General features: G+C 49.8%; 1 protein-coding gene across 2 annotated transcripts in view; it reads left to right on the top strand.

Moving 5' to 3' along the window:
• The first annotated feature begins 6,170 nt into the window (after nucleotides 1–6,170).
• Nucleotides 6,171–25,739, top strand: part of LOC111155150 (kyphoscoliosis peptidase) — a 42,902-nt gene continuing 23,333 nt past the window's right edge. The window contains exons 1-5 of one of the 2 annotated variants that reach the window (XM_022515227.1): nucleotides 6,171–6,306; nucleotides 9,505–9,567; nucleotides 13,209–13,271; nucleotides 23,532–23,606; nucleotides 25,347–25,409. In XM_022515227.1, coding sequence (XP_022370935.1) covers nucleotides 6,171–6,306; nucleotides 9,505–9,567; nucleotides 13,209–13,271; nucleotides 23,532–23,606; nucleotides 25,347–25,409 — 400 coding nt within the window. Of the gene's footprint in view, nucleotides 6,307–9,504; nucleotides 9,568–13,208; nucleotides 13,272–23,531; nucleotides 23,622–25,346; nucleotides 25,410–25,739 lie in introns of both variants that reach the window. The other variant, XM_022515228.1, reaches the window with a different exon arrangement.

Here is a 25,739-nt window from a genome sequence, read left to right as displayed (position 1 = left end):
CACAAGGGTCTGCACCTCTCTGAACCTCCATTCCCTCACCTGTGAAATCAGGATAATAGTTGATACTGCTCAAGCCTCTGCTGGGCTGCGAGGGTCTCATTGGGAATTGGCCACTCGTCTGGTCCTTTTGAGTTACCAACCCAGGGAGCCAAGCCCAGAAGCTGATCATCCCTTCTGCCTAGCCTTGTCTCTCAGAGGGTAGAGTGGGGTCTGTTGGGAGGGGACCTGCAGGCCTCAGGAGGGGAGCACGTCCCACTTTCAGATGTCTCTAACTGGAACTATGCATAATCACCCTGACCTCAATCTTTCTCGGTGAATTATGGAAAAAGAGTTCTCTGAAAAGGAGACATGTGCAAAAGTTCCACTGGGCTCCCTGTCCTCCCCCTCATTTCACCCTTCCCAACTTAATAAGGACCATGGCTTATTAGCTGTTCCTGTCCAGCTCTCCTTGTCCTGTGCCTGCACACATGAGACTAAAAATACCCATGGCTCCTATTAGAAGCTGTGCCCCAGGGACAGGCAAGGATGGAGGCTGCACTGACTGGAAACTGGCCCCCTGGGATCCAGGTCATGGTGCCCATCCCATTTGGGGTCAACAGGCACAACGCCTCATTCCGACAGTCGCCAGGGGTCTTCAGGAATAAATCACAAGGCTGTTCTGGCTTCCTTTGTGTTTTCATGCAGACACTCCAAGGCTGTCTCCCAGGGCTGACCCTCCTCACCACCTCATTAGACAATCTCCCAGCACCCAGGTGTGAGTGCTCTCTCCCCAGGCGACACACATCACTCAGAGCACTGCCCTGGGCCCCGCCTCTGGAGAGGCTGGCCTAAATCTTAGCCAGCAGGTGGAAAAGACCTCTGTGCCCCTTTTTACTAAAGCAGGCAGGACGGCAAGTGTGTTAGGCTTGGTGGGAGCCATGGGCCCATCTAGAAGCCAATGTTGACTCCCTGGGAGAACTGCGCGATCCCATTTCTCAATCCTGTTTCAGTGTCAGTAAAAGGGGCATAAAGGCATCAGGCCAGCCTTCAGCTACTGTGGGAATCCGTGAGTTTGTGGAAGTCAAAATGCAGTCTTCTCTACAGGAATCACTGAGCACCAGGGAAGGAACCCTGCCGCGGGAAGTCCGTGTGCGGACTCTTGTTTCCCTCAGATAGGCGGACCGAGGAATATGCGAGGGGCATTTCAATAGCTCGGCAATAAACACTTGGCGAAGCTGAAGAAATAATCTCTCCATGGGCTTTCATGTGCCACTGGATACCTCTCTTGGCACGCCCGGAGATATTTTGGAAGTGGTGGTGAGAGACAAATTGATTCTCATCATCTCCATCCACAGGAAAAGGCCAAGAATGCCATAGTGTATAAAGACTCCAAAATTTAAACTCCCCGGGACTTGGGATGGAGTGTTCCTGCATTTGCACATTGTGATGTCAAGGAGATGGGATTGTACTAAGCTATGGACAGGAAAAATAGGGAGAATCAATGAAGGCGTCATAGATAGAAATACTGAAACGGGCTGTCGGGCCGGTCAGGGAGAAAGACAGGTCAGAAAGGCTGGGAAAGGGAACGTTGTTTAACAGGAAAGTCACAGCTACTGGCTCCTGATTGGGGCAGGGTGAAGGCGGCTGCATGGGACTGAGCAGTGCTGTTAGAACTAAGCACTCCCCAAATTCATGCTCCAGATGGTTCTATCAGCAGTGGGAGAAGGTGCCTTTAGAGCTGCTTGTCCTCGGTTAACCTCCTCTTCCATTCCCTGACGGTCTGAGAGAAAGGTACAGAAAAGCAAACGCTATAAACCTCCAGAAGGCTGGTACGCCTCTGGGCTACAGGGGGAAGTCGGGGCTGGCGGGGATCACTCATTCTGTCCAGCTTGAGTCAAACATTTATTGAGCACCTCCTGTGTGCGATACACATGGAAGGCCCAGGGTGGGGGGTGCGGGAGGAAGATGGGAGGGAATTCAAGAATGAGGAAGACCGTGACCTTGCCCTCCAAGAGCTTAATGCGGTCTGAAGCCAGGCAATCACTTCACCATACACTGTGCTATGAAGGAGAAGAGACCTGAGGTAGTTTGGAAGAGTTGGGCTTTTTTTTTTTTTAACTAACATTTTTTTTAAGGTTTTATTTATTTATTTGACAGAGACGGAGAGAGAGAGAGAGAGAGAGCACAAGTAGGCAGAGTGGCAGGCAGAGGGAGAGGGAGAAGCAGGTTCTCTGCTGGGCAGAGAGCCGGGGAGCTCAATGCCAGGACCCTGGGATCATGTCCTGAACAGAAGGTAGAGGCTTAATGACTGAGCAACCCAGGCGCCCCCTCAAACTGACTTTTAAATGTCCATGCGATTCCAAAAGGGGAACTGAGGGGGGTTAAAGAGAGAGGCAACTCAGAGAACTGGCATCCTTCAGGAGCTCCAAGAATCAGTGTGACCAGGAAGGCTTCAGGGTGGGGGTGAGGGCCAGCATCAGACTTCAAAGGATGGCCACACTATACTTGTCAGGAATGTCCAAACACGCATTTCAGGAAGAAGTGACAGCAATGGCAAATTCAGAAGTGGGAGCGAGCCAAACCAGGCTGGTCAAGGCAGCCTAAGGAGCAAGTCCCAGCTTCCGAAAAGGTTTCTGGGAAAGTTCTCTGGTGCCTCATGTAACAGTTTGTCCATATCAGCAGAAGCGAGGGTTTGAAGAGTCTACAACGTAGTCCGTGCTCTTTACCAAGTTGCCCCACTTTCTGTGCACCCCTCCCCCACTGTACCAATGCAGAATACCATGTCATGTCTACATATTGCCTGCAGAAAGCCTTCCATGTATTGGCTTTGTCTGTCACATCTGTCTAGAGAAGAGAGAAACCTACCTCCTGAGATCTCTAGAGGGCTGAAAGAGTTAAGACGAGTGGTCATCACTCTTTCTTAGGAAAAGCTAAAATGTGAATCAGGACACATCCTTTCTGGTGAAAACCTCATCACCAGAAGCAAGCCTCCCCTTGTCAACCATTCCCCATCTCCAAGACAGCTCAGGGCTCAGAACACTGGGCCCATGGATATATCCCATCTTCAAGCAAAAGGGTGGAAGCAGTGTAGATGACAGAAGGACATGACTGAGTATTCCTGTAATGGAGGATAAAGGCAACAGCACACTATTTTGACTGTTCTTTGTCTTTTCACATCCTGAAATTTCCAACTCATTGTGATTAAGATAATTAAAGGTCTGCCCGAGAATAGAGAGAGACCCTGGTTTGTCAAAGCCTAAACAAGGATGTGGATGAATCTGTTAGGTCAGATTGTGGAAGTTCTTGAATTCCATGCTGTTCAAGATGGTGGTAGGATGGTGGTGCTAGTATGTTGAGGAAAGCCTAGAAGCAGAAAGGCCAAGTAAATGTGTTTGGGGAGTAATGGTCACGGCTGTGGCTGCCGCATGTGTGAGTTGGCAGGGAAGGAGTAAGAGATGACTCTATAGAATTAGGCTGGACCCAGGGTATAAATCACAGGCTGAGGGTCTGTTCTCAGTCCCATTGGTTGGGGTGGGGGGTTGTTGAACAGAAGGCATAGACCCTCTGAATGATACCTCATAACCTCAGTCTCTCCTACTCCCTCTCCCCTTTCCAGATAAACCCCAACACCTTTCTGTGATGTGGTGTCCCCCTCTCGGCCAAAACAGCTAGTGTGGATGAAAGGATGGGTCAACAGAGGCCAGTGGGGGTATATGAAGAATGAGAAGAGCATCTCATCTTTCTGCCCATGCTGCTGGCAGAGAGCAGCTGTGCAGGCCCAAGAAGCCAGCTATGGACTGAGGGCCATGGCTGGGAAACTCTGAGGAGTGGGTCCAGGTTCTGGAAAGCATCAGGATCCAGGAGCAGCAGCATTTTCCAGAACAGCCAATGTGACACAGACCCATTTCATGGGTTTGCTCCAAAGCAATGTCTTCCCTGCATTTTTGTCCCCCAGGAAACATATGTCAACACCTGGACATATTCCAGGTAGTCACAACTGGGAAGTGGGTGCTACTGGCATCTAGTAGGTAGACCCCAGGGATGCTGCTATCCTACAACATACAGGACATCCCCCTACAACAAGGAATTCTCAGGCCCCAAACATCCATAGCAGCACAGACAAGAAGCCCAGCTCCAAAGGCTCTGTTTTCAGGCATCCTGGAGAGGCAGGAGGCCCCTAGACCGGCTTCCTAGACCTCTGGTTGATATATCTCCAGGTTATCATTGCCTCCGTCAGGGGCAGCTCTGGAAAGGGATGCCATGTGAGCAAGCTCCTAACAGTGACACTCTCCAGCAAGGGGCAAGGGAGAAGGATGGGAATGGAAATTCAGGCAAGGTGGCTTCAGCTTCCCTGCCCTTCCCGCTCAGCCCCATTCTGTAGTGAGAGGTGCTGCCCAGAAGCTTTGCTGGGACCTACACCCTTGAAGGAGCTAGGACACGCTGTCCCAGGTCAGATGAGGGGATGCTGCCTGGGCAGTCTCCAAGACCCCAGGGACTTTGCACAACCCATAGCCCTTACTTTTCTAGCCATCTAGAGAGCAGCAAGTTCAGCCAGCCCCCCAGCCATGTGTGCGCATGCGTGCTCTCTCTCTCTCTCTCTCTCTCTCTCTCACACACACACACACATACACACACATGCAGACATGACACTAAAGGACAGAACTCACTGCATGAGGAAACCTGCCTTGGGAGTCACCCACCTACACCAGACCCACAGCTCATCTCCCTAGGGACTCCAGTTCAGCACTGCCAGAGACCAGTGACATCCGCTTTCATAGGACGCCCAGTGAGCGAGGGGGTGGAGGTGACGCAACAAGGCAGTGGCCTTTACTGAGTCACAGTCAGTGGAGAAAGACCTTCAGAAACTGAGGGTATATCTGGGCGGCCCCTGCCTCCATCACTGACTTGGCGCTTTGCCTGTCCACTTCCTCATCCTTAAAATGAGGCGCGAACCACAGCTACCATTAGGAGAGCACTTACTCTGCGCCAAGCAGCTTAAGTACACTTCATTCTCACAACAGCCCTGTGAGAGCCTGTATTTAATGCCCACGAGAGGGGTGGGGACATGGGGGGAAACGGCTTGTCCACGGTCCCATGGGCATCCAGTGGCAGAGCTAGAGCTACAATCTAGCACAATACAGTCTGCCTCCAAGGGGGAGGTAGGAGCCCTCAGGGACCACGCTGCCACACAGGGTCATTAACCTCCAGTGGGATGGGCACCAGGGCAAAGGCTTCCGTGTGCATGGCATTTATTAATGGTGGAAACTTAAGTTAGGGGACTGGCCCCGGCTGGGTGGGCCCACCGTGCCAAGGGCTACCAGGCAGATGCTGCTGTAAACACTCCTGAGACTCGGAGCCAAAGGCCCTGCTGCTGCTGGCTGGCCTGGCCAGGCCCCACTAAAAATAGATGGGCTCTCGGGTCCAGCTCCCTGAGCACAGCGGGCAGGCTGCTCCCTGCCCCAGCCTCCTCCTCGCCCCTCCCCCCTGCCCCACCAAGCATGAGCCAGGCTTCTAGAAGGAACAGAGATGTTAAGACTTCCACCACAAGCCAGAAAGAACTGCTGAGTTGATGCCCAGTGGTCACGTTCCAAGTCCTGGTGCAGCCGTAATCGCAGAGGTCCAGACCCCAACACCCTACCCATCTCCCTCCTACAGAGGAGGCCGTCGACCTCCAAAACCCACACAGGGAAAAAGGGGGACCACCCCGTGCTCTTTTTCCTTTTCCAGAACTGACTCGCACTGTTGACAGCGCTGTGTGGTGTCAGTGTTTGCAGCAGCTTCCGCAGGCGCCCCGGGAATCCCTGGAGCCCGCGGGGAACGAGGCAGCGCTGGGCCAGCCGGGGAACAGCGCCGGAGGCCGGGACGAGCGCTTCAAGCGCACCGGGCGAGAGGCTCTCTGGAGTCGGCGGCTGTGGCTCCCGCCGCCCGGGTGCAGGTCAGGGCTCGGCTGGGGATTTCTTTTCAAAGGTGACTTAGAGCGGCTTCGTTAGGGTAGCGCCCTCCCGGGCGGGCCCTAATGCGTGTTTGGCAGAGTCAGCGAAACGCGGCGCCCAGCGGATCGGCGGCGGGGGAGCGCCCTCTCCCGCGCCCTCGCCGTCTCCCGCGCCAGCTAGCGGCGCGCACGGGGCCATTTGCAGCGCAGGCAGCCTCGAGAGCGGCCGCGGCGCCACGGCGGGGAGCGAGGCGGCACCATGGAGCTGAAGAAGGACAGCAACGCCGTGTCCATCGACATGCTGCTGATCGTGCACTCGGAGAAGCGGCGCGCAGCGCAGGGCACGCACTCGGACCGGCAGGCGGACCCGGGCGCGCTGCCGCAGCGCAGAGGAGGTAACGCGCGCCCGGCCGGGCCCCCGGCCCCCGCACCTCGGCCTCTTCGCCCTGGGGCCCGCCCGCTGGGGGGGGCGCCTCAGGCACCCCCGAATGAGGTCAGCGAGACCGACCCTCTCCCCGCCGCTGCCTGCGCCTCTGCGCCCTGGCACCGGCGTCCCGTGGCAACGCGCAGCCCCGTGATTGCTCCGGGGTTGACTCCCTGCGTGGGCTGGTCGGTGCTTCCGTCAGCCCCCCGGGGAGCCACCTTCCTCCCAGCCACTCTCTGAAGGGTGCACAGCAGGGTTAGAAGATGCCTTGGAGGAAGGGGGCCAGAGCTTCAGGCCTGACCCCTGTGTAGCCGAGGCCTGCTCCTCACATGGCACATTGCGGAGCACAGGGGACCCAGGGAAGTCTGTGTGCTGAATCAGACTTTTTGACACGGAGCTCCCTTGGTGTCCTTGCACAACTCCTGGCCTCAGTTTCCCCTAACTTGAAGCCTCTCCTGGCCTCCCACAGTAGAAGCCATAAAGGGTGGTGTAAAAGGCACACAGGCTTGGGTATGGCCAGCTAAAATCTGCTTTCTTCCACTCTCACGGATCTATTAATTTTACTCTTCCTACAGACTTTCTGAGGAAAGTCTGAGGAAGGGTAGACTGGAAAATTAAAGTGACTGTTTATAGAGCAGTTGTGGAAAGCAGCACTCACTGTAATCTCCAAAGAGGACACACTGAAGAGAATACAGATGGGGAAATCACAGATGTTAGATGAGCCCCTCAGAAGTTAGGGAATCAGTCCTAGGTCTAGGGGGAAGCCCTCCCGAACCTTCTGGGGGGCTGGTGTGAGGTTTGTGCTAGGCTGACCATGGGCCAGTGCCTTGGGAGTGATGTTTAATAACCCATGGGGTAGAATGACTTCTGCCTCCTACCTTCCCTCCAGCTCCAGAGCTCCTCAGAGTCTGCCTCTGGCTCTTCTGTCTGCAAAGGCCCTGTGTGCACTGAACCCCCACCTTCTACCTGCCCCACGGAAGCAGTGGTGCCGTGATTGGCTTGGCCCCCACCAGTCACACAGGCTGGAGCTGCCCCATATTTCCTGGTGACCTCTTGGGGAAAGAAATAGATTCTGGAGGGCTGTGCGTGTTATCAGGTACTCCAGTCTCTGGAGGGATTTGGGGCCAGTTGTTTGGGTTACTTGGTTCTTTCATTCTCAGAGCTGCTCCTAGGAGAGGTGGAAATGGCCCACCCGGGTATTTGTAATGAGGAAATACCTGCTCCTTGATTGAAAAGAAGCTGCCTCTCCTCCAGACACTGTGGTTGAGAAGGCCTCCCCCAGTGTGTGGCAAGGCCAGAGGGCCCCCAAGAGGCCCAGTTCCTGGTCAGCCTATGAGCCCCCTCCTCCCTTCCCCCCCTCAGATTGCATCTCTCCTAAAGGCTCCAACACTAGAAAGAGAGGAAGAGGAACACAGAGAAGCCCCGGAAATGGCAGGGATCAGGACTGTTCCCTGAGGCGTCCCACCCCTAGCACACACCCTACAGGACTCCAAACCAATACATTTCACACTCATGACCACGACGCAAGGGAAGAAGACCCTGCTTGCCAAGGGTCTGTTATTTCTGCTGTTTGTCTCCAAAATTTTCCTGAAGGAGGTTTCTCTCAGACACTAGGCCAGCAGAGAGACTAGTGTCACTTATTTACAATCAGTTCTGTACCGAAGCAGAGGGAGAGTGTCCAGCCTCCAAGGCTGCTGGGCAGTGTTGATGTCCAAGAGACCCCTGGCTAAGCCGGCCTATGGGCCCACACAGCTGAAGGCAGGGAAACACTGAATTAAATTAGCATGTTCCGAGGCCTCCTGTTGGGGCACAAGATCCAAAATGTCCCCACACCAATTCCAGGCATCTCCTCCTATCTCCCCTCCAGCCCAGGTCCTTGGCTCTGTGAAGGAGGACCTGAGCTCCATAATTGTCACAATGCAGAGGGCTAAGTAAAGATGTGATCGGGTGGCTTTCTGCTGTGTCCTTGTGGCAGAAAGAGTCAGAAGGACAAGGAGGCAAAGAGAGTGTGTGCCAGGTGGCCAACAGAGCTCTCTGCTCTTTCCTCTATGGCCCTTCCATTCTCCTTTACACAGTGCTTCTCAAAAGCATGCCTGGACACCCTCACCTCCTATCCTGTGCCCTGGAGGAGGTGGCGTAAAGCCACCTCCACCCAGTCTAAAAGTGCCCCATAGTCAGGTTTCATTCCTCCAAGTTGGTGTGATGTGTGCATTCCACTCCACACAGGTGTCAGCAAGGGTTCCGAGCAGTAAGCCCGGATCCTGGCTGCAGAGAGCACTGGAGAAAAGAAGAGCATTGGGAAGGGACTGGGGGACTTGCAGGGGTTGCAAGGGCAGGAGACCCAGGCTAGAGGCCGAGCTTCCTGGAACAGCACCATCCGCGGCCCAGCTGAGCTGGTCTGTTGAGGAAACCTCTGTTGCCACCAAAGGACCCTAGGGACTCCTTTCTCATCAGGAGCTTGATCTTACCGCAGCTGCTCCCGTTGCCAGAACGTACACCATTTCTGTGCCAGGAACTCGACCTCTCAGCCGCCACTTCCAGCCATGACCAGAAGGAGCGAGCGAGAGAAAGCGAGAGAGAGCGAGTGCTTCTCTCTTGCATCATCAGGTCCTAAGGTGGAAGCAGACACAGGTTGCTCGGAGTGGCTGTGCCTGGGCCACACTTGTCCATGGTGCATAGGTCCATAGCTTGTCCATAGCTGCAAGGGAGGCTGGGAGACTATCATCCAGGGAGAATTTTCACAGTTTTCCAACAATCACTTGAGTTTCCTATAAGGATAGACCCTCTTTGCCCACCCTCCACCTTACATCATAGCTCTAAAAGCGGGAGATTCCCCGCATAGGGAAATAGGTAGCAAAATGAATGATGAGCAGCTTCCACAATGTGCCTCCATATTCATGCAGCAGAGATATGGAGTGAAAAATGGGCATCTGTACTGGGAAAATTCTCCCCAAATGATCCTGACAACCACCTTTGAAAACTACTATTCTAATATTTTCCTTTAATGTTTTAAAGTGTGTCTCATTTGTGGGCAGCCTCTCCCGGATGCTGACTGAGCTGGATTCCTCCAGCCCCACCTCAACCCAGATGCATTAGCAGCTGGCCCATCACTTGCTGGCCTGGGTCTTCCCACCATGGAGACCCTCAAGCCAGACCCTCTATTCCACAGGACTCCAGGGCGTCGGAAACGGAATCCGGAGATGGCAGAGATTCGAAGGAAATGACGTGCATGGTAACGCTCTTTTCATCTTATTTTCTTTACGTCTCTGTAATTCAACACATTGAAAAATGATGGAAACATTCGATTTCACTGGCTCTAGATATCTAATCAATCAGAAAGTGGCTACTCGTGTTTGCCATGCCTCTGGGGCCACTGTGACCCCAGAAAGTTTTCCCTGGCATTGCATCCCCCAAGTTTGGAGTGTGTTCCCCCTGGAGGTGGGGTTGCTCACATCAGGCCCGGTATCCATCTTTTGGAAAATTTTTTCAGAAAGGAGGTGGCCTGTTTGGGGACATTATTACTCCAGGCCCAGGGAGATGGGTGCTGTGTTCCTGTCTGGCTGGGGACCCAGAATATAGTAAGATCTGAGAGAAGTCCATTTCCAAAGCCTCCTTTCTCTGGTGCCAGCTGTCTGTCACCCTGCAGGCCCAGGACAGCTCTGGGAATGCCATCCATGGACTGGCCCTACCAGGTCTTTTTCTGTACCCTTCAGAGATTCGTAAGCTCACCTTCCAAGAGCAAACATCAGCGAAACTGCACTGTGGGCACGTGAGAATTCTAACAAGAGTCAGTTCTCCACTCCTGGGGCCCCACTAGGGGTCACATTCAGATTTGGGCTCATCAAATGCTTGCGTGAAGAATCCTCTGCAGGTGGAGAATCGGGCCCCCAGCTGAATGAGACCAAACAGCTATGCTCTGCCCTCCTGACAGTAGCAAAAGGGAAGGATGAAATTCTAAACGTAAACGCATTCATCTGCAGTGTTTCCTTCATGCCAGGCAGGATTCTAGGTGTTGCAATAAAAACAGTCAAGACCCCCTGCCCTCATGGGACCATGTTACTGATTATAGTCATAATGCTTTTCACTGCAATAGAATCCCAGCTCCCTGGAGGTTAAGAGCTTTCCTGTGTTCCTGGCCCTATGCACGAAGACAGATCATACTTGAGACATGCTCCTGCCCTGGGGACCAGCCCTTGGAGTCCCGGCTCATGGGCATACATGGTGGGATGGCTTCCTGACCCTTGTTTCAGGGCCATAAGACAATAGATGCACCTGCTCTACCTGGACCAAAGCAGATGCCAAAGTTAGAAAACTAGACTGCAGGCTCATTAGAATTCTGAGAATCAGACCACCAGCGACCTGTCCCCAAAATGCACAGCAGGCAATGCAAATATGCACGCTTGGCCGGCGTACAAGCGGGTGAGTGGAAAAGTGGGTTGAGGTGGGAGGGAAGAAACACGGCCATCTTCATTTGTTATAGCTCTCTTACCTTGAGTTGTCAGAAATTCATCTTAAGGCTTCTCAGCCATGTTATTACGTTAGGAGATGATTGAAATACAGTGAATTTATCCTACTTTTACCATCTTTAGGGCCCCTGATTTGAGGGAAGGTTAGTGGGAAAATACAACAAAATAAAGCGGATCACGGGGCACCTGGCTGGCTTAGTCGGTGGAGTGTGCGGCTCTTGATCTCCCGGTTGTGGGCTTGAGCCCCATGTTGGGTGCAGAGATGACTTTAAAAAAATAAAAATCTTTTTTAAAAATAACTTTAAAAAATGAGGAGTGTGAAAGTAGTTCTTGCCAAACCACCAGAGAAAACTGAGAGTTACAGGTAAGTGGAGGCCTAGAGAGAGGCTCTGCAGAGCCTGGAAAAGATAAGGGTTGTATCACTCCACCAGTATAGGTATTTTAAAGTAAAATTTTATGTATGCTTTCAAGTTGCACATGTGCATGCAGAAACTAAAATTACGGCTTCTCTCTCTGTGTTTTCTGACGGTGAGACTCTGCGTACATACTTCCCTCACTGGCGTCCAAGGCACCCAGCCCTGGAAACTGGATGGCTTTCATCTGCAAAGGAGGCAGCTGATGGCTTGTGCTGGTGGAGTGTGCACAAATGTGGCCGAACATGGGGCAGATCCAAAAAGGCACATGTTCCCCTTCTCACTGCCCTGTGTGCTCCTTGTGCCGGGGCGTTGGCAGGGTGGGGGGAGCCTGGACTGCTCCAAACTTTTCCGAGCAGCAGGTGTTCGGGCCCAGCCAACCCCACTAGCTTGCCCAGCAACGGGCTTCCCCTGCTGTGATTGGCTGCTTTCCTTGGTCCTGGCCGAAGTCTGCCTAGCAGCATGGGGACCGACACCCCATAGCCACAGGGAAACCAATTGTGCAGCCCTGACTATAAATACCCACAGCAGCTATGCCAGCCAATCGTCCTCCTTGAGGATTCCCTTCCCGGATCCTGTTTCCTTCATCTGCCAGCCCAGCAGGAGATGTAGCCAGCTGTGCCTGAAGGAGGCAGCCTCGCTGTCCTCACTTGAGTCTGGCCTAGAGCTCCAGACAGACATCACCGTGGATTGGCACACTCAGTGCTCCAAGCCCTCGGCCAGCCCACCGACCTTAGCCCTCAGGGTGAGGGTCCTGGCTGGGCCTGCTCATAGGAGAAGACTAGAGCAGGCAGATTCTCCAGGGCAAGACCCTGCCAGGGGGATCAAAGATCCAGCCCAGCTCAGTGACCTGCCTATCCACCTTGACCACCTTCTGCCTGGGCCCAGGTGTGGGAAGCCTTGAATGGCGGAGCTGGTTGGGTGCACAAAGGAAGATGTCTGAATGGAACCTGCTGAGACGAGCGCCCCAAAGACAGGGCTATTTCCAGACCCAGGCCCTACCCCTAGCAACCACTTCCAGTGGCAGGCCCGACACTTTTTGCAGACCAGTGGGAGGCCAGGGAGAAGGTGGCAGGCCAGGGTGGTCACTGTAGGGGAAGGCCCTATTGCCACAACCCTGGTCCTTCCCCAGCCCCTCCCGACACGCCCCCCCCCCCCATACCTGCAGCAGCCTCAGCAAGACCAGGCCGACGTAGCAGCTGGTAAGGGAAAGATGTAGGAAAAGGCGTTGCTTCCCATAAGAGGGGCAGGTAAGCCTGTGGGTTTCCCCTTCATGGCCTGTGGCAGGAATGGGGCCTTTCTCACAGCAACCTGACCCCACTAGGCTCTGAGGACAGCTCTATGTTCCAAAGACATAAAGATCCCTAGTGCGTGGAGAGAACATTTACATAGTGGGGGCCCTGCGAATGTCCGTGCAACTGACCCATACTGCAGGTCACCCCAACTCCTCAGCTCGAGTAGAAGGCAAGCTGTCCCCATTCTGCTCAGAGGGAGGCAGGAGCTTGACCTAGGAATCAGGAGACTGGGGTCTCAAGTCCCTGGGGGCAACGTCTGTAGCCAAAAGTTAGGCCCAGGCTGCAGGCCTATCAGCTATAAAATTCGGGTAGGAGCCCCACTCCCCGGGCCACTCCACAGAAAGGGTGATGATCAGCAAGGCATCCCTTTGCACTTTGGCTGAGCCTGGCCACACTGAAGCTGGGACCCATGAGAGGGGCACCCAACTTCTCGAGAAGAAACCCAGCCTCTGCTGGCACCGCTGAGAGATGTAAGGGTGTGTGCCCACAGGTTCACAGTCACTTGCCTCTGCATTCGGGTGTGTAAAGGGGCTGATTCACACGTGTGTGCACACAGATGGGCACACATTTAGGTCAGGCCTGCATGAGTTCACCCCCCATCAGCCTGCCTTTCTTGCAGATGCACACAGTTCCCTGGTCGGCCCGGGGCAAATTCCGCCATTGTCCCAGTGGTCACTTCGGATCTGTCTTGCTTCACAGGAAGCCTGGCGGAGAAGCAGCATCCACAGCAGACCCAGGTCATCACGTCCTACGACAACCAAGGTAAGGATTCACCACGCCCGTGGCCTCTCCTCCAGCTCCCATCTGTCTGTCTCTGCTCTCCAGGCCAGAAACACAGCAAGGGAAGAGGCAAACTTTCTTCTCTGCCCTATGGATGCTGGAGCACCCTCTCCCTCTCCTTCTCCCTGCATCCCATGGGAAGCAGTGAGAGGCTGCGGGATGACATGGGAGAGAGTGATCAAGTCCTTGGGCCACAGAACCCACAGCTGTCCTCAGGGCCCTTGCTGTCATCACCAGAGCTAACATTTATGAGTGCTAACCATGTGCCAGGCACCCTGGTGGTCCATTTACATAATTATCCTCCTGCAAATGAACTTCACACTCCTATGTGATCCGTACTCTCAGCTGGCCTCGATTTATAGATGAGTAAACTGAGGCTTGGAAAGGTTGTCATATGTCTAAGAGCACAGAGCCAGAAAGCATCAGAGTGGGGGGCAACCTGACCCCCACCTCCCTACAGCTACCCCCAAGACCTTTGCTGTTAACCCTCACACAGCAATGCTTCCACAGAGCTTCTGGAAAGCGGCCTTCCCCCTGCCTGCTCACTGCCCAAGCCTTCCCTCCTCCTGAGTCACAGCGGTTCCCTGGCCTCTCCTTCCGAGACGCAGCCTTCCAGGGCCTTCCAACCAGGGATGAATTTAACTCAGCAAAGGAAAGTGAGAGGGCACTTCCTTGAGAATCCTCACTTCACAGGGATGGGTTCTGGGGGGTTCTGGGAGCCTCAGACAAGGGTGTCACCATGCTGACTCTGCAGTTGACTGGATCTGAGAACACAGGGTGTATGTGGGGGGGTGGGCGTTGGGGGGAATGAGGCGGCAGGGGCAGAGACAGGAGGACTCTACAGCTATAGCTGGAGGGGAGACCAGGTTAAATAGAGACGCCACCCCCCCCCCACTAACCCCACTCCGCCCCCACCCACATACTAACCTCCCACCTTGGTTTCCTGCTCTGTGTTAAAGACTGAGGGCCTGGCAGCTGAGAGCTCTTGTAGACTCAGCCCTAAGCTTGCACCACTGCTGTTCTCAGTGCTGATGCCCTGACTTGTAAGGAAACTATCTCACCATGTCCAGGGGGCAGTGGCAAAGTAGGAGTCCCAGGAGGACTTAGAGTCTTTCGGGGAATTGCCCTCAGTAACAGACTAATCCAGCATCCCCACGGACAGTCCCTGGCAGGCAGTGAGGAAAGGCCTGTCAAGATGGATTAGCAGCAGGAGGCCAAGCTTCCTTGCAACCAGGGCCACTGTGCCTCTTGGCAGATGGCTCCAGAACAGGCCTCACTCAGCAGGCCCCCTGCCTTCCCCCTGAGCACACAGCCAAGACAAACCTAAGCCCCCTGCCTCCCCGAAATGGACCAGCAGCACACACCTCACCACAAATCAAAAAGAACCAACATCTCACGAACATGAAAGTGGATTCACCACTACATCACTCATCTTGCTTAGTTCTGGCTACACTCAGCGTTGGGGTCATGGTGTTATCCCTGCTTGTGCACAGGGGATGCTGTGGTCCCTGAGCCTGGTGCATCTCCGTGGGAAGGGGCCCACCAGGCCCCAGAGCCTCACCTGGCACACCACACCCTTGCTCTCATGCTGTCAACGTGAAGGCCACTCACGTTCCCCCTACTAGCACTCGAGGCTTCCAGAGAGCAGAAAGAATGGCGGGCTTAGTGTCCTAGGTGCAGAGCAGAGCCTTGTAGGTTGGAATGAGATGGGCCCAGTGGGGTCCTGTGAGAGCCTGAGCCCCAGTGAGGGAAAGGCTGAGCCTCTCTGGGGAGGAACTGGAGTCCAGAACAAAACGGGCAAGGGCTCCTGCCCCTCCCTGCTGAGGGAGACAGACAGCCTTCAGAAGTAAAGTGCAGGGTGTTGAATGAGGCTGAAGGAGGAAACAGAGCCGGGAGGAGGATGGGGGGAGAGTGAGCTCCCAGGGGTGTGTGTTAGTTTCCTATGGCTACTTAACAAATTATCACAAGCTTGGTGGCTGAACGCAGATATTCTCTTCAAGGGCTCTGGAGACCACAAGTCCCAAGTGAGTCTCACTGGGCTAAGTGTCCACAGGGAAGTTTCCTTTTGGAGGCTCCAGAGGAGAATCTGTTCCTCGACTCCTCCAGCTTCCAGAGGCTGCTGGCCCTTCTTGACTTGTAGCTGATCACTCCATTGTCTGTGACCACTGTCACATTGCCTGTTCTCCACATAAGTAGCTCAATCTCCTGACTCCGTTTTATGAGAATCCTTGGGATTACACTGAGCCCACCAGATAATCCAGAATGATCTTCCTCTCTCCAGATCCTTAACTTAGGCATATCTCACAGTCCCCTCTGCTGGTTAAGGTAACATTCACAGGTCCCCAGAATGAGGGCCTGGATGTCTTTAAGGGCTATCACACAGCCTGCCACGTGAGGACAATGTAAAACAGAGTCATTGAGGGAGGCCACCCTGAGAAGATGACATTTGCATAAGGGAGGAGATGAGGAGGCCAGTCTTATGGGCATCGGGGAAGAGCTTTCAGCAGGAACACCAGGTATGAGAAACCTAACGAAGGGGGTGACAAACAGATCACTGGAATCTTGGATCTTCGTGAGAGGGCTGAGAGGACTGCCTCAGAATATCAGTCTGTAATGGGTGGGTGGGTGGAATGACAGGGGCGTGATCCCCCGAGTCCCTGTGATTTCAGGCCCCAAAAGTGACTCCTGAGTTTCCTTTTGAGGCTTCTGTCCTTCCAGGTCCTGCACCCTTGTCCACACGCAGGCACTCTGGAACCTTCATTGATGATGCAGGCACTAGGGTCACACTGCCCGCACTTCCAGACTTGGAACATTCCAGTGGGCTCTGCTCTGCAGAAGGAACCCTGAAGGGCTCTAAGTTTCAAGAGCCCAGTGAAAGCCGGAATGGGTTAGCAAGTTAGGGGCATGAGAGACGCTCTTTGTCATCCCCCCAAGCCTCACGGGTGCCCCCCCCAGTGGTCTCAGCACACTCTGCTGTCAGGGGGTCATCTGTGATGAGAACTGCTGGGTGGGCCTTTCCCGCTGCGTTGGCCGAAGACTGGTGAGGAGTCTGCAGAGCTGGAGTGCCCCTGCCGCCCTCTGGCGTGCTGCTCCCGGGGTACAGGGGCACCTCTTCTTGGGTGTGGACTGCTGCTCCCCAGGCAGAAACCACAGCACGCCTCTGCCAAGCACCTACCCTGGAGCTCTTTCTGAGTGTCTCTGAATTACAGATGCTTTAGCTGAGGCTTCCTGATTCTCGACTCCTGCAGGGAAAGATTTCCAGGCAAAGAACCCGGTTATTAACCCGAGTTCCAGTTCCAAAAAGCGTTAGTGAGGCCCCTTCAGCCAAGGGTGGCAAGTATCTGACGTGAATCCCCCAGCCCCTGCCCCCAGCCACACACATACACACCCACACATGTGTGCACACTCACACACACACTCACGTGCCCACAGTCCTCGCTAATTAATCGACACTCCAGGCAGCCACTTCCAGTCAGTCAGAGTTAATGAACAATGGGAAATCTGTTTGCCATCTCTGCATTAGATATTCTGAGCAAATTAGGCCTGGAGACAAACCCTCATTCAAACCTGCAGAGACCTGGGGAGAAGTTGCTGAGGGGGAGAAGTCTCCTGACCAGGTACAAGGTAGACCCCAGGCGGTCGGCCATGGCCGTGCTGGGGCTTGCCGGCTGCATCTCCATATCTCAGAGGAGAGGGAAAAGGAAACAGAGCTGGTGGCATCTGGGAAAGGGCCCCAGCAATCATTTGTCAAGGGGAGCAGGAGACACCTGTGAATGTGCTGCTCCTAACACACCCAAGGCTGCAGCTTCAGGGGTGTTGTTTGGGTGACAACTGGCAGAACCGGGGAGGGGCACCGTGGGAGAGCTAGCCAGGTGACCTGACATCCCAGGAAGGGTCTCCTGTGGGTTTGGTATGACCGTTAAGATTGGTGACTGTACTTGGGTTTTAGTCCTTACTTGAAATTTTGCTCCAAATGATGTTCCACTCTTTATCATCGGAATATTGGTCAAGTTAATTTTTGTCTTAAATTAAGAGTTTTATGTGATACAGGAATGTAGTAGTCTGCAAAATCTTACCATTTCACACCTTTAGGAAGCACAGAGCTCCTCAGTGACTCTTGCTTATGTAAGACAGCACACCCAGGCCCAGTTTCTCAGGCAGAGAAGTGCCCCCTCCAGCCACCCTGGCAAGGGTCCTCACACACCTGTGTGTGTGTGATAAGAGTGGGTATCACACTCCCATAGATCAGGGAGGCCAGGGAACTTTGTTGTTTTCCTCAAAGGGGGCTGATAAGCAATGCTGCTTTGGGGGAGAGTTAGGAAATGGGGCTCAGGAGAATAGTGGAAGTTGAGCTCCTATCCATGAGCAGGTAGAGAAGAGGAAGTACAGGAAAGAGAGAAGGGATTGGAAATGGCTGGTTGGACCTTGCAGGCCACATCAGTGTATCAGAATATCTCAACAGCCACCCTCTGCCAGGGCTTTAATAGTCCCTTGTTTTTCAGCTCACTCCTTCTTTGACAAAGAAGCATGGCTGAATTGGGGGTGGTTGGAAGGGCCTAGATGTTAGATGTGAGAAGTTTGGGGAAGGGGTTTATTGTTGAGCCCTAAACCAAGTTGTTCGGGTTTGCAGCTTCTTACAGCTTCTGGGTATTGTTCCAGTCCAGCATTTTCTGAATTGTGTTTCACGAAATAGTACTGGGTCATACTGACTTCTTCACTGCAGGACTTCTCAGAGCATTACATGCTGAGACCTGAGAAAAGGAGAGACAGTGGGCAGGTTTTTAAAACCCATTTCTTGTAAGGCATCTTGCAGCCAAGTACAGCTTGGCACTCACTTTGGAAAACACCTGAAAGTGTTTCAGATGGAAAAAGTGAAAAGGCAAAGGACGACAGGCCCATGCAGCATGAGAAGACACACAGGAAATGCTTGCTTCTGGCAACGGCACCCCGATCCTAGGACCAGAACCAAATTATGCTTTGAATTCTGAAATACTTAAAGTCTTAATTATAAAATCACACACTGATTTTCTTTCACAGTGAATGTGCTAGAAACTACACTCAAAGTGATGTTAACCTCTACAGAGTAATGCTACTTGGAAGGCCACATTATATCTTACAAAATTATTTGAGAATTACCCTCTTTGGCATGTAGAGCAAGTTTATGAGCCACACAAGAAAGTCAATATTGTTACTCTGTGAAAAATAATTGCAATACATTTAGCAGGGGACCGATAGTAAAAAGAACTCTTACAAAATTAATAAGGAAAAAAAATACATGAGTAGGAAAATAAACAATTCACAAAAGAAGAATTTTAAAGGGCTAATGAACATATGAAAAATACACTAAAAATTAAATACACAAAGATGAGATGTCATTATTCATTAATAAAAATTTCCGAGATTGATAAAAATCAAACACCAGTGAGTATATCAGTGACCTATTTTTATATTACAAATCACCCCAAAACTCAGCGGCTTAAACCAGTAAGCGTTTACCAGCTCACAAGGGCACAGGTTGGCCAGGCATGCTTGCCTGAGACACACCCAGTTCACCGCAGGTCTTGGCCCAGTTTGCTCCTGTATTCGTGGTCAGCTGGTAAGCTGGCTGGAGACCAGGTAGGGTAGGGCGGCCTCACCTGAGATGCCTCTACTCTGTTCCACGTGGTCTCTCCTCCAGCAGGCCAGCCTGGGCTCATGCACATGGCATTTGTGGCTAGAATCCCAAGAATGAGGACAGAAGCTGCAAAATTTCTTAAGACCTAGGCTCAGAGCTTGCCCAGAATCACTTATATTAACATCATATGCTAACTAGCCAAACCACATCGTAAGGACAGATAGCTCACATTCAAGGAACAGAACGAAAGACCTCTCAGAGTTTTGTGACCAGTTCTGCGATCAAATACAGCAAACACAGCGGGCATCCTCTCGTGCTGAGGGTGTGGTCCTCAAATGATAAAATCATTCACCGGAAGTTTGCTAGTATATAACGAAAGTCTTAAAAATCTCTATAAGCTGTGATCCATACTTAAGAATTTATTCAAAGGAACTGATTTGAAAAGAGCGTAAAGAGATGTGTATCAGAATGTTCAGACATCGCTGATTATAAGAACAAAACATTGGGGAAAAGTTAACTATCCTACCAAAAGGGATGGCTTATGTGGATTATAAACCCTGTGTAGAATAGAGTACTATGCAGCCCACTGAAACTGATGACGTAGGACTATATTCACTGACATGTGAAGAGTCAAGAAAAGAAAGCAGGTTATGAAGAACATGTTTACTATACTATTGCTTTGGACTTTCACTCTTTATTTTGTATCTTCCTGTATCATCCAGATTCTTGTTTTAATTCTGCTCAGGCTTTTTTGTTCAGTAGGTACTTATTTTTTTTTGTTTTAAATTACTAAATTCAAATTGTGTATAGTTTAACAGGTTTTAATGCATGCATAACGCTTGCTCATGTTACCACCCCTATATTCAGAATACAGGGCACTTCTGTCACCCCAAAATTCCTTTGTGCAGAATCTCCGTAATTATATCCTCTTGCCTCTCCTAAGAGTTTCTTTGCATTATTGAGAAGTATTCCTTTATATAGATGTAGGACCGGGTGTTTACCCATTTACCCACTGAAGGACATTTAGGTTGTTTGCAGTTTGGGGTCACTGTGAATAGAGCTTCTGTAACGTTTCTGTCTAGGTTTCCATGTGAATGTAAGTGTTCATTTCTCTGGGATAAACGTTCAGGAGTACAGTTGTTGGGTCATATGTTCGGTGTATGTTTTGTTTTATATGAAACTGTCAAACCATCTTCCAGAGTTGCTACTTTACAATCCCACCAGCAGTGTGTAAGATCTGATTTCTCCAACTTTGTCAGTATGTTATCACTGTTTCTTATTACTGCTCTTCTAATAGGTATGATACCTCATTGTGGTTTTAATTTGTTTGGCTAATCATGTTGAACATCTTTTCTTATGCTTATTTGCCATCTGTAATCTCTTCTTTGGTGAGTATCTGTTTTTTTACCCATTTTCTAATTGGAATGTCTTTGCACTTCTGTGAAAAAATCAATTTGCCATATTTGGATGGCTCTATTTCTTAACTGTGCTCCATTTATCTATGTATCTATCCCTTTGCCAATATCACACTGATGACTGTAGCTTTATAACACATCTTAAAATCAGCTGGCTGGAGTCCTCCACCTTTTTTTTTTTTTTTTTTTCAAAATCGGTTTGACTACTCGAGTTGCTCTATCTTTCCATCTATATTTTAGAATCATTTTGCCTCAATCTAAAATATATAAAATTCCTCCAGGGAGTTTGAATGAAGTTGCATTAAATTTATATAGATCAATTTAGGGAGAATTGCCAATTTAACAATATTGAGTTTTCAATTCATGAACATGGTATGTTCTCCCACTTATTTATGTCTTCTTTAATTTTTAATCATATTTTGTAGTTTTCAACATTCAGCTCCTGAACTTTTTTAGGCATTTCAATTTTTTGGAGCTATAGTAAATAGTAATTTTTTAAACCAATTTCCTATCATTTGTTGCAAATATAAATATAATCGATTTTTGGGTGCTAACCTTGTATCCCGTGACCATGCTAAACTTTATTAGTTCTAGGAAATTTCTTTGTAGATTACTTGATATTTCCTATGTAGATAGATGTGTCATATGTGAAAAAGGAGAGTTTTATTTTTTCCTTTCCAATTGATAGGGCTTTTATTGCTTTTTGTTTGTTTGCTTCATTTCACTGGGTAGAACTTCCAGTGTAATATTTATTAAGAGCAGTAAGAGTGGACATCCGTGCTTTGTTTCCAATCTTCGGCGGAAAACATTCCATTTTTGACTATTAAATATGCTGTTAGCTATAGATTTTTCATAAATACCCTTTTTCAGATTAAGGAAGTTCCCTCCAATTCCTAGTTTATTGAGAGGTTTTATCAATGTTAAATTTTGTCAAATGCATTTTCTACATCAATTGATATGATCACATGGTTTTTCTTCTTTGGCCTACTAATATTATTAGGTGAATTACATTTATTGGTTCTCAAATATTGAACCAGGCTTGAATTGCCTAAATAAATCACACTTGATTGTGCTGTATTAGTCTTTTGCTATATTGCTGGATGTAATTTTCCAATATTTTTTGAGAATTTTTGTGTTCATAGGAAATATCGGTCTGAAAACACAAAGAAAAAGAAAAGAAATATCAGGCTGTAGGGTTCCTTCCTTGTGCTATCTTTGTCTGGTTTGGGCATCAGATTGATGATGGCCTCATGAAATGGGTAATGAAATATTTGCTACTCTTCTGTTTTCTGAAAGATCTTATTTAAAAAATTGGTCTTATTTCTTTTTAAATGTTTCTTAGAATTTGTCAGTGACTAGACCTGGCATTTGTTTCTCAAAGGTTTTGAACTACAATTAGTTTTTAAAATGCGTACAGGGATACTGAGGTTATCTACTCATTAGATGAGGTTTGGTAGTTTGTTACTTTCAAGGAATTGGTCCATTTCATCTAAGTTGTAGAGTTTATGTACACAGGGCTGTTTGTAGTATTTCCTTATTATTCTTTTAATACATATGTGATCAGTAGGGGTCTCACATATTTCATTCCTGATCCTGGTGTCTTGATTCCTGATTCGTGTCTTACCTCCCTTTCTTTCTGGTCAATCTGGTTCTTAATTTTGCTGATCTTTCCAAAGAACCAGCTTCTGGTTTCATTGATTATTATCTCAGTATTTCTTCATTTTTTTTTTCTACACCACACTATTTCTTCTCTCCTTCTGAAATTTTAATAACATGAATGTTAGACATTTAAGATTTATCCCACAGGTCCCTGAAGTTTTGTTCACTTTTTCTTGCTGTTGTTCATATTGGATAATTTCTATTGATCTTTCTTCAAATTCACTGACTCTTTCCTCTGTCATCTCCATATTAATACTTTGTATATCCAGATAATTTTTCAATCTACTATATTTTTTAGTTCTAAACTTTCTATTTGTTTCATCTTTATAGTTTCTCTTATTTTGTTGATTCTTGGTGTCTTTCCATTTATTTCAAGACAATTTGCCCTCACTTCTTAGAGCATGGTTACTATGGCTCTTTGAAAGTCTGTCTGATAATTCCAAAATCTGTGTCATCCTGGATTTACCATCTATTGATTATCTTTTCCTTTCAAGTACAGTTACTCCTGGTTCTACCCATGCTGGGTAATTTTGGACTGCAGCCTTTGCAATGCTATGCAGACTTGCCCTGCACATTGACTTCCCAGTGGCCACTCGAGGCATTGGCCTGCCCCATCAGTTTAGTTCCCAAAGACTGTGGTATGATGCTTAGGATGAGATCCATGTATGTTCAACACAGAGGTGACCAAAAGAGTTCATCCATACCTGCATAGATTTGCTTTCTTGAGCTCCCTCCCCTTCACAATTCACTTCCCAGTTCTCCAGCACAAAAGCTGGACCTCAGTTTCCCCACCCTGCCAGGTACTTCTTACAACTCTGTCTGCACCTAGAGACAATCAGTGGGGGACAGAGAGAGAGAGGAAAAAATTGAGTATTTGCCCCCACACTCTAGGGAATCATAACTTCTCTAGTGCCCTCCCTCAAAGACTCGGGTGCTTAAGGTTTTGTCTGACCAACAAAATCACTGCTACACTGCTACCAACAGACTTTGCTAGGGGCTGAGTGAGGAAATAACAGAAATAAGGGTGGGGGTACAGCAAGGGATTTTCCCCCACAGTCTCTGACTCTTAGAGGTTTCCTTTCTTACTCCACAAGCTGGAAGAAAGGACTTCTCATGGAGCACTGCTTCTCTCTACCCTTTGTGTACTTCTGGATTTGGGGTTGCCTTTGAGTCCAGTCTAAGTAATATGACAGGGAGGGGAATGGTGAGCTCACTGCAAATCTGGTGGTGCTTTAAATGCTAATCCTATTCCCCAGCTTGCCTTCTCTGATTTACCTTACAGAATCCGCAAATAGTCGCTCCATGCATTCTTTCCGACATTTATAGTCACATTCCGTGGGAAAGACAAGATAGAATGTTCTTATTCCATCTTGCCTGGATCTGAAAACTGTCTGCTTGTATTTTGTTTTTTTAATTTTTTAAACAAGAGTTATTTGTATATTCAGAAGAAAGCTTAAAACCAGTCGTGTTTTGTTGTTCAAACATCTGTCACGGGACATTGCACCCTTTCCTGGCAACATCCGGCTGAGAATGTCACCTCCTGGCCCTTTGCAGGGACACAGCTGACTGTGGAGGTCCACCCTCGAGATGCCATGCCCCAGCTGCTCAAGAAGTTCTCCTTGGCTAAACGTACGTACGTACAGGGCTGCGTGTGTGTGTGGAGGGCTGGCAGGGAGGAATCAAAGTCACTTAATGGGACAGAGCCCAAACTAGGCCTCTTATGGGGGCAGGAGAAGAGTAACGTAGGTCTACACACTGGAAGGAGGCAGAGGCATGACGGGTTCATTCTGGGGCCTCTTTTCTCCATAAGTGACACCCACTGTTCTTGAGTCTGTGCAATTAAGTGTGGGTAACCCAAGGCATTTAGCTAAAGATGAATTTTATCACAAGAGTGTTGTTTTTAGATACCATTTATTGTCTGCCCCAAAAGTGGCAGACCCAATGGTAAAGATTTTATATTCATTAACTTTTTAGTGCTTTGTATAAACCAACATTATCCCCACCTTATAAGACAGCAAAGTGAGGCCCAGGAAGGTAAAATACCTGCCCAAAGGACCAGCTAGAAGTGGGTCAGAACCAGGTTTGCCTGAAACCTGTACTCTTAGCCACATGCTTGGCTGGCTTTGGTGCAAGGTGCATAGACTCAGGCCCATGATGTCTATTCCAGATGTCTGGTCCTCTCCAGACATCTGTCTACCTTATGGCTAAAGGGGCCTAGGGAAATTCTGGCTCAGGTTCAGGGCTCAGGTTCTCTCCATGTCCATGTATGGGCAAGGTAGGTTCCTTCTGGCTGCCTTCTCCTACAGCCGTCGGTGGTCAGGGTCTCAGAAAGGCAGTCAGGTGTAGAGCAGACAGGCCCTGGAGTCAACTGGCTGGGCTCAGATCTCTGCTCTCACCTTGGACAAGTAGCTTAACTTTCCTTTTGGAATCAAATTCCTCATCTATGGAAGGAGGGAAATAATTCACCTTCCTTCATAGGACTGTTGTGAAGTTAAATGAGATAGTCTAAAGCACAAGGCAGGCATGGGAAGTGCACAAGAAACGCTAGCTTCTTGTTGAACCCTAATCACTCTACCAAAGAATGGAGATGGAAATAAAATATAGATGTAAGAAACACAAGGACCACTGTTTCTCTGTGCCTCTATTCATTTGCAACCTTCCATTGTTGTATTTACAACCTTTGGTGGGTTTCAAGGTATGTAAAACAGCTCACCTTGACACCCTACTCCCCACCTCCTCCTGGTTCCATCAGGGACCCACATCTTCCTGACCTGGTTTCAAAGCAGCAGCCCCTCTCCTGGAGGAGTCTAATAACCCTTGGCAACCATTCTGTGTGAACAGTCCAGGATTAATAGGATTTGGTTGCCTTGAACCTTCCTGAGGAATCATTTAATGATTGCTTGACCTTTCTGGGTTTCAACTCCGTAGGAACTGCCTTTCCCTTGCCCCACATTCATTTCTTCCCTTGGTCAGCTCTTATCTGGCAATGAATGCACTGGTGATCTTAGCAACCCCAGATGCATTCCAAGATGGCAGGGGACTCCAGAGCAAGGCGGGAGCTCCAGGATCCAGGCAGACTCACAGAGGAACACTAAGTGTTGATGTCAGAGTAAATCCTGCCTTTGCTCACAGACCACCGTTCTCTCTCTTGCCATTCCCTCCCTGGTTCCCAGTGCTTCCTCAACCACAGGAGGAAGTCCAGAGTCATTCCAGCAGTAATAGATGGTGGGTGATATGGGAGCAAGAAGGCGGGGGGAAGACAGTGAGAAAGAGGGGTCAGAAGCCAGGACCACCACCTAGACTATTGTCTGTGCTTGCATTTGGATTTCTCTTGAAGCATCTCCACTTCTGACCTTTGGGATATTGCAGGTTTACAAAGTGATAAAAATGGAAACACAAGACCCCGGCAGCCTGGAACGAAAGATGCCCACGGTGAGTTGCAACGCCTGCTCCAGGGCCATTCTGTGGGATGGTGAATTGGTTTAGCCTCGTAGGCCAATCTGTGTGAGAGTTGGGGGCCACCCCTGGGCTCAGGATGGGGATGAGGATCATGATTGATTAACAATGTCTGCCATGGACACAGGCAGGGTAATGAGAAGCTCATACACCATGTGACCCCAAAGCTGAAGCGTAAACCCCAATAACAAGGCAACCCATTACAGAAAACATATTAAAAACAGAATTCAGAGCTGTGTTAACTTTAAATGGAATGCCAAGCATCTGTAAGGTAGGAGGCATGTGAATACACAGAATGGGACAGAG

The sequence above is a fragment of the Enhydra lutris genome, unplaced genomic scaffold, assembly GCF_002288905.1.
Source record: "Enhydra lutris kenyoni isolate GAN:26980312 unplaced genomic scaffold, ASM228890v2 scaffoldscaffold39, whole genome shotgun sequence".
NCBI lineage: Eukaryota > Metazoa > Chordata > Mammalia > Carnivora > Mustelidae > Enhydra > Enhydra lutris.
Note: the sequence above shows the minus strand (reverse complement) of the source record. Positions and strands in the feature narration are given on the sequence as shown.